General features: G+C 40.3%; 1 protein-coding gene across 3 annotated transcripts in view; it reads right to left on the bottom strand.

The window, feature by feature from the left end:
- The window catches only part of ZNF620 (zinc finger protein 620), a 13,296-nt gene extending 8,921 nt beyond the window's left edge, over positions 1–4,375 (bottom strand). The window contains exons 1-2 of one of the 3 annotated variants that reach the window (XM_011950930.1): positions 4,278–4,375; positions 4,036–4,108 (exon numbers count right to left, since the gene is read on the bottom strand). Coding sequence is in view for 1 of the 3 variants with exons in the window: in XM_011950929.1 (XP_011806319.1) it covers positions 4,036–4,059 (24 nt within the window). In the remaining 2 variants the exon portion in view is untranslated. Of the gene's footprint in view, positions 1–4,035; positions 4,109–4,215 lie in introns of all 3 variants that reach the window. The other 2 variants (XM_011950929.1, XM_011950931.1) reach the window with 2 other exon arrangements.
- Positions 4,376–8,983: the final 4,608 nt, after the last annotated feature.

The following is an 8,983-nucleotide window of genomic DNA, read 5'->3' as shown; positions in this document are numbered from 1 at the left end:
AGAGAGGAGTCAAAGCCAGCTAGAGGCATAAACAGAATTTTAGAAGGCAGAGAAAGAATGAATGATAACTAGACTAGAAAAGCAGACAAAGATGAAACTCAACTTCTGGCAGAAGGGGAAGCAAACAAAAAGGGGCCCAATTCAAACCACAGAACTAAGGATGAGCTAAGGATTTTGTAAATGTGCACTGTTGTTTATAACTTGGTAAAAATATTCTATCTCCTTAAAAGCAACATAGAGAAGGAAGGACCAACAAAGTATTTAGGACAATGAATGAAAAATATCTACACATAGGCATGTAACTGAGAAGTCTCAGAAAAATGAGAATACACAACAGATCCTACAGGCTTTCAGAGAAGGAAAAGCAATACACACATGAAGACTGGGAAGTCGAGATGGCAACAGACTAAACAGCAAAAGTGAAAGGGTAATGTTTTTGAAAATGCAGGCCAGGTGCAGTGGCTTACGTCTATAATCCCAGGCCCTTGGGAGGCCAAGGCGGGAAGACTGCTTCAGCTCAGAAGTTTGAGACCAGCCTGGGCAACATGGTGAAACCCCGTCTCTACAAAATATACAAAAATTAGCCATGCAAGGTGATGCTCCCAGCTACCGGGAGACTGAGGTGGGAGGATCACCTGAGCCTAGGGGAGGTCGAGGCTGCAGTGAGCCGTGATTGTGCTACTGTACTCTGGCCTGGGTGACAGTGGGACTGTCTCAAAAAAAAATACTAAGGGAAAACTTCCAGTTCTTATCTAGGTGGAATCATGGGGGCTGGATTTTCCCTCCTGCCTGAAACAAAATAACCGGACAAATTACATAAAAATAATTTTCAAGATATCATGCAAAACACGACAACAGTCCCTGAGAAACAGGAAAAAAAAAAAGAGGTGAGCCCTGTAACTCCCTAAGCTACTACCCTGAGGAGTTTCCAGGCTGCAACACAGGAAGAGGGAGCTGAGGCAGAACCTGGCGTATTTCCTTGTAGAGTCTGAAGAGACCAAGGCGGCTCGAGTTTACAGGACAGAATGCTAGCGAGGAGAGGGCCGCAGAGAGATGGAATCTCGATGATCAGAGTGTTCAGCAAAATACAGATCCGTACATGGATGTGGGAAAACTAACCAAGGCCAGAAAAAGGATCATCTGGAAAGACTGAAAAGAACAATGCCTAATGCCTGAAAGAAAATAGAAAAAAAGGATAAAAGGAAATGAAGAACAGTTGGGACCATTAGAAAACAAGTAGAAAGATGATAGGCCCAACTCTAGCCATATCAATAATGGTATCAAATGTAAATAATCTAAACATCCCAAAAGGCAAACATTGTCATACTGGATTTTTAAAAAAATAAGAACCTACTATCTGCCACCTTCAATAAATGTACATTAAATATAAAGACAGGCGTAAATTAAAATCAAAATAATAGACATACCAATAACAGATATACCAAAATAATAGATATATCAAAATAATAGATATACCAAAATAAAAGATATACCATGACAACATTAGTCAAAGAAAACTGTAAGGCCAGGCATGGTGGCTCATGCCTGTAATCCCAGCACTTTGGGAGGTGGAGGTGGGAGGATGGCTTGCATCTAGGAGTTTGAGACGAGCCTGGGCAACCTTGTCTCTAGGAAAAAGAAGTTAGCTAAGCACAGTGGTCCGTACCTGTAGTCTCAACTCCTTGGGAAGATCACTTAAGCCTGGGAGGTCGAGGCTGCAGTGAGCTGTGTTTGCACCACTGCACTCAGCCTGGGAGACAGAGTAAAACTGTCTCAAAAGAAAAAAAAAAAAAAAAAAAGCTGTAGTGGCCAAATTCATATAAGACAATGTAGATAGGTAGACAGTCCATATTCTGTGCCATAAAAGAGAGCTCAATAAAATCAAAATGATTGAAGTCATACAAAGTATGTTTTCTGACTGTAATGCAATTAAATCTGATATAACAGAAACACTCCTGGAAAATCCCCAAATATTTGGAAAGTCAATAACACACTTCCATAAGAGAATGTACAAAGTACTCTGAACTGAGTAAAAATGAAAACACCGTGTACTAGAATTTGCAGGATAATGCCAAAGCAGTACGTGGGAGGAAATTTATAGCACTAAATGCCTATTTTACAAAACAAAAAAGAAGAAAGATCTCAAATCTGTGACTTCAGCTTCCCCCTTAAAACTAAAAAAATAGCAAATTTAACACAAAATAAGTGTAAAAATTACATTAAAGATCAAAGTGAAAACTAATGACATAAAACAGAAAAGTAATGAAACCAGAAGCTAGTTCTTAAAGAAAAATTAATAAAATTCATAAACCTCTAGCCAGAGTGCCAGAAAAAAAGACAGAATACACAAATCACTAATATTAGTAATCAAAGAAGTGACATCACTGCAGATAATAAAAGATACGGACATATTATCAACAACTTTATGTGAATAATTTCTACAACTTAGATAAAATGGATAAGTTCCTTGAAAGGCACAAGTTACCAAAACTCATTTAAGCTGCGCATAGTGACGCATGCCTGTAGTCCCAGGTACCTTGGAGGCTAAGTGGGGAGGGTCACTTGAGCCCAACTGAGGCCAGCCTGGGCAACATAGAGAAAAACGTGTCAAAAAATAAAAATAAACAAATAAAAAGAGACAGATAATCAGAGTAGCCCCATATCTACCAAAGGACTCAAAAATCTTATCAGAAAGAAAATTCCATGCCTATATACCTTCACTGGCGAATTCTACCAAACATTTAAGGAAGAAATGCAATCAACTCTACATAAATTATTCCAAAATATTAAAGAGGAGGGAGTATTTCTCATTCTATGGAACAAAGATATCACAAGAAAACTGCAAATCAATACCTCATAAACATAGACACAGAAATTTTAACAAATTAAATTCAATATATGGTACTAATAAAAGAATAATACATCATGACGAAGTCGGTTTTATCCCAACACAGAGTTGGTTTAATATTTGAAAGAAAAATAATGTAATGTAATTCACCACATTAACGAACTAAGAGAGGCTGGGCACGGTGGCTCACACCTGTAATCCCAGCACTTTGGGAAGTCAAGGCGGGGGAATCACGAGGTCAAGCGATTGAGACCATCCTGGCCAACATGGTGAAACCTGGTCTCTACCAAAAATACAAAAATCAGCTGGGTGTGGTGGCGCGTGCTTATAGTCCCTGCTACTCCGGAGGCTGAGGCAGGAGAATTGCTTGAACCCCGGAGGTGGAGGTTGCAGTGAGCCAAGATCGTGCCACTGCACTCCAGCCTATCGATAGAGCGAGACTCCGTCTCAAAATAAATAAATTAATTAATTAATTAAGAGAAAAACCATATGATCATCTATATAGACACAGAAAAAGCATCTGTCAAAATCCAACATCCATTTCTATAAAAACTCTCACCAAAGTAGGAATAGAAGAGAATGCCTGATAAAGGGCATTTACAAAACAAAACAAAAAAGCAAGAAACCTACAGTGAACATCAGTCTTCAGTGTGAAAGACTGAATGCTTTCACCTTAAAAGCATAAATAAGACAAAGATATCTGCTCTCACCACTTCTGTTCAATATTGAAATAATGTTTCTAGCCAGTACAGTGAGGCGAGAAAAATAAAATAAAAGGCATCCAGACTGGAAAGAAAGGAGTAAAACTATCTTTACTTATGGATGACCTATGTAGAAAATACAATGGAACCTACAAAACAGTTACTAGAATTGCTATACTGGAGAAGTAAATACTTCTCTAAGCCTGCGGATTGGGGTGAAAGGGATCCTTATTGGATGTAATAATGCAGATTATTTCAGAATTTTTAGTTTTAAGCTGGCTTCAATTGCCAAATCCCAACCAATCCCCCCACACTCAATAGTTTTCTAGTCTTAAATTGGGCATTCTTACCTCTCCATCCCTCTCATAGTGACAGATGCACAATGGAAGCCACTAGCCTACACAACTCAAGATCTGAATGCAGAGGTGACACCTGCTCTCTCTTAACATCAAAACGGTGAGAGGGAGGGAGAGGATGCTCACTCACCTGGGGCCAAGAGGTCTGGAGCATGGCTGGCGTCCCAGCTTCACACACTGCCTCGGGGTTCGGAGAAGTGAAGCTGAAGAGAAAATAAAGAAGCACGGGTGAGACTGATGCTGCCTCGCACCCCGCAAATGCCCTCTGTGCGACTTGGGCTCCTCTCCGTTCCGCTACCCCCTCCCTCACCCCAAACAGCAAAGGGGTTGGAAAACCAGGCAGAACAAGCCCCAGAGAAACCAATCAGTCACCCGGACCGCGAACCTCTTCTGCTCGGACCGCGAACCCCGCGCGGCGCAGGCCCAGATAAAGCGTGGAAATACCACCTGCAGCCGACACCGAGAGAAGCCTGGGACCCTCCACCGGAAGTGCGTTTTCCATGCCACTCCTCTCTAGGAACCTGGGAAGTTGCCAGTCTCTGTGGTTCCCTACCCCAGCCGCCATCGCCAGTGTCCCTACTGCCTGAGTCAACACGGGCCCCAGCGGGCGGCCCCAGGCGGGGTCCTGCAGCGCCCACACCTGGTAGCTCCTTCGGGGCATGACGTCCGGCCAGCTCAGGCCACAGAATGGTTACTATCCTGGGTATTATTCATGGTTATCTGGCATTTGCCACTGTGGGTGTCCTTCCAGATAATGAAGGGACCATCGCTCCCTCCACATGCGCCAAAGCTGTCTAGATTGTGTGGGTGCGCTGCAGTGGGAAAAGTGGGCGTGGGAAAAGTCGGGCCCATCACTCAGAAGGCCGAATGTGTATGGACTACGTCGGTCCAGAAACCCAGCTGCACCGCTTACTAATTGTATGACTGCAGCAAGTTTCCTTGCCCCGGTTTCCTTGTCTGTTAAATGCGTATTATGATGGTGGTACCAACCTCTTGAGGCTGTTCAGGGTTGATTCATTAACTTGGTTAATTGATAGGCAAATTATTTACAGCTGTGCCTGGCACACAGTAAGTGCTCGTGAGTTTGTATTGTTCTGTTTTCCAGTTGTGTCTTTTGAAGACACAAAATAAGTGCTGCTGGGACTCCAGTATGTGGCGTGCTTTAGGGAAATAGATTTTTTTTTTTTTAAAGACAATTTCAGAAGTTTAGCGAAAGAGCTATTAACATTTGGCCTTAGAGCCCCTTCCTGCCCTCTACTGGGATGTGTGCCCTGGCCCACCTGGAGACAGATTTTAGTTACTCCTTCCACAGGAATTAGATGTATCCATCACCTCTAAAACAAGTCCTGCCATGGAGAGTATATTATATATCTACTGCTGCATAATAAACCACTGTAATACTTTGTGGCTAAAAACAATAAACATTGTTATCTTTCACAGTTTCTGTGGACCCAGAATTCAAGAGCAGCTTGGCCGGGTGGTACTGGCTGAGAGTCTCTGCTGAGGTTGCAGTTAGGTGTCATGTGGGGCTGAAGTCATCTGAAGCTTGACTGAGTTAGGAGGATCCACCTCCAAGGTGGTTTACTCACATGGCTGGCAAGTGGGTGCTGGTTGTTGGCAGGAAGCCTCAGTTCCTTCCCATGTGAGGGTTTTCACAACATGGCATGTAGCTTTCTCTCAAAGTGAGGAATCCAACAGGCCAAGGCCAAAGCTTTTATGACCTAGTTTTGGAAATCATGCACTATGATTTCCTCAATACATTCTCCTCAGAGATTAGTCATGATTCAGTGGGGGGTGAGATACACAAGGGTTTGAATGCCAGAATATGAGAATCACTGGGAGCCACTGTGGGGCCGCCTAGCATCGAGATTTTAACTGTCACAGAAACAGTTCATTTTATAAAATCTATTGTATTTTCACTGTAAAGTTTATGTACAGCAATTGTTTTAAATAGATTTCCAGAAACAATGGCATGACAAGGACATACATTTGAATACTGCCCCTTTGCTAAACCTATTAAAATGAACATTTACCATGAATGAACATGCATATGTGGGTGCACATAAACATACATACAGATACACCACAAATTCTAAACAGTATTAGCCAGTGGAAAAAAGCTGATAAATTGGACTTAATCAAAGTTAAATCTTCTGCTTTTCAGAAGATACTTTTAAGAGAATGAAAAGACAAGTCACAGACTGGGAAAAAATACTGAAAATATTTGATAAAAGACTTGTTTCCAAAATATATAAAGGACTCTCAAAAGTCACTCATAAGAAAATAAACCAATTTTTAAAAATAGGCAAAAGATTTGAACAGATCCTTCACCAAAGAAGATATATGGAAAGCAATTAAGTATTTGAAATGATGCTCAACATTGTTAGTCATTAGAGAAATACAAATTAAAACCACAATGAAACAGTATTACACACTTATTAGAACAGCTAAAAGTAGGAAAGACATCAAGTGTAGGCAAAGATGTATTAGAAGTGGAACCCATACAATGCTGATGGAAATGTACAATGGCACAGTCTCTTTGGAAAAACTTTGTAGGTTCTTTAAAAATTAAATATACACCTACCTTATTATCTAGCCATTTCACTCTTGTTATTTACCCAAGAGAAATTAAAATGTATGTCCTTACATTACAAAGACTTGCATACAAATTTCCTAACAGCTTTATTTATAATAGCCAAAAACTGGAAACAATTCAAATGGCCATCATTTGAGTTAAATTGTGGCATATCCATACAGTGGAATACTACTCAGTAATAACAAGGAAGGAACTACTGATATATATGCAACAACATGGGTGAATCTCAAAATAATTCTGTTGCATGAAAGACATCACACACACACACAAAAAAAAAACTTTAAAAAGAGTACATACTGTGTGATAGCATTTATATAAAATTCTAGAAAATGAAAACTGTAGTAAAAGAAAACAGATTGGTGGTTTCTTGGGGCTGGGGGCAGGAGAGGAGCAGGCTGGAATGGAGAGATTATAAAAGGGCATAAGGAAACTTTTTGGGATATGATTATGTTATCTTGATTGTGTTATTTTTTTGAGAGGCATATACATATGGCAAAACTTATCAAATTATACACTTGATGCATGGCTTATTGTATGTCAGTGATACCTCAATTAAAAAAAAAAAACATACTAGAAAGACAACATAATCTTAAAATGGGTTGTATCTTTAAATCTAACCCTAGTTCTAATCCTGGTAGGACAAACCTGAAGGAAAAAGCCATTAATCAGGGAGGAGAATCTGCAGGCTGAAAGTGCAGGCCAATCACTTGAGGCCAGGAGTTTGAGACCGGCCTGGCCAACATGGCAAAACCCCGTTTCTACTAAAAATACAAAAATAAGCTGGGTGTGGTGGCATGTGCCTATAATCCCAGCTACTCGGGAAGCTGAGGCAGGAGAATTGCTTGAACCCGGGAAGCAGAGGTTGCAGTGAGCCAAGATTGCACCACTGCACTTCAGCCTAGCGACAGCGCAAGTCTGCATCTCAAAAAAAAGAAGGTGGGTGTTCTGATTAAAAGTTTGTCCACTTCCTACATGAGTACGGTTTCTCCCCATTTGGATTTTCTGGTGCTGTGAAAGTTCTGACCTATATTAAAGACTTTTCCACATTCTTTACAATTGTATAGTGTCTTCCCAGAGTAAATTATCTGATATTGGTGAAAGACTGACCTTAGTTTGAAACATCGGCTTCACTCACCACATTCATTAAATCTGTTCTATATGAACTCTCAGATTTGTAACAAGATGTATGCTGTTACTAATGATTTTACCTAATTTTTACACTTCTCTTCTTAACAGGCTGAAAATAAGAAAAGCCAAAATATATGTTTCTGGATTTTTTTTTATCTTGTTCAGTTAATTTATGTCAAATGAAGAAAGCCAGTTTCCATCCAGTTACAATCATGAATTCCTCAGAGTTTATTTTTAGGTCAATATTTAGAAACATTACATTTTCTCACGGAAACAAGGAACAGTAATGATTATGTTTGCTTCCAGGCTAGCTCACAGAAGCCTATATTCCTCTAATTGTAATGAAAACACATCTTTGTACTGAAAACAGTAGAAAATTATACTCTGATTTCTCTTCAGATCGTATAAATCTTTCGCCTGTTACTAAAGATTTCCATGGAGAGGAACAACTCTGAGTCTTAAGATACCATCTCATGCCAGTTAGAATGGCGATCATTAAAAAGTCAGGAAACAACAGATGCTGGAGAGGTTGTGGAAAAATAGGAATGCTTTACAATGTTGGTGGGAGTGTAAATTACTTCAACCATTGTGGAAGACAGTGTGGTGATTCTTCAAGGATCTAGAAGTAGAAATATCATTTGACCCAGCAATCTCATTACTGGGCATACACCCAAAGGATTATAAATCATTCTACGATAAAAACACCTGCACACGTATGTTTACTGCAGCACTATTCACAAACAGCAAAGACTTGGAACCAACCCAAATGCCCATCAATGATAGATGGGATTAAGAAAATGTGGCACATATACACAATGGAATACTGTACAGCCATAAAAAAGGATGATTTCATGTCCTTTACAGGGACATGGATGAAGCTGGAAACCATCATTCTCAGCAAACTATCACAAGATCAGAAAACCAAACACTGCATGTTCTCATTCATAAGTGGGAGCTGAACAATGAGAACACATGGACACAGGGAGAGGAACATCACACACCCGGGCCTGTGGGGGGTGGAGGGCTAGGGGAGGGATAACATTAGGAGAAATACCTAATGTAGGCGACGGGTTGATGGGTGCAGCAAACCACCATGGCACGCATATACCCATGTAGCAAAACTGTACGTTCTGCACATGTAGCCCAGAACTTAAAATATAATAATAAAAAAAAATAGTAGAAAGTTTAATTCTCCCATTAAGTAAAAAAAGGTGTGTAGGGGGTGCTCTGTAATATTTGTCTGTGTAAGAGTAACCACTTTCATCCTTCACAGCAGTCATATAAAACAAGAAAAACCTTTTGCATGACAAATTATTAAAACAAACGACTGGGCATGGTGGTTCATGCCTATAAT

Source organism: Colobus angolensis, unplaced genomic scaffold (genome assembly GCF_000951035.1).
Source record: "Colobus angolensis palliatus isolate OR3802 unplaced genomic scaffold, Cang.pa_1.0 Scaffold311, whole genome shotgun sequence".
NCBI lineage: Eukaryota > Metazoa > Chordata > Mammalia > Primates > Cercopithecidae > Colobus > Colobus angolensis.
Note: the sequence above shows the minus strand (reverse complement) of the source record. Positions and strands in the feature narration are given on the sequence as shown.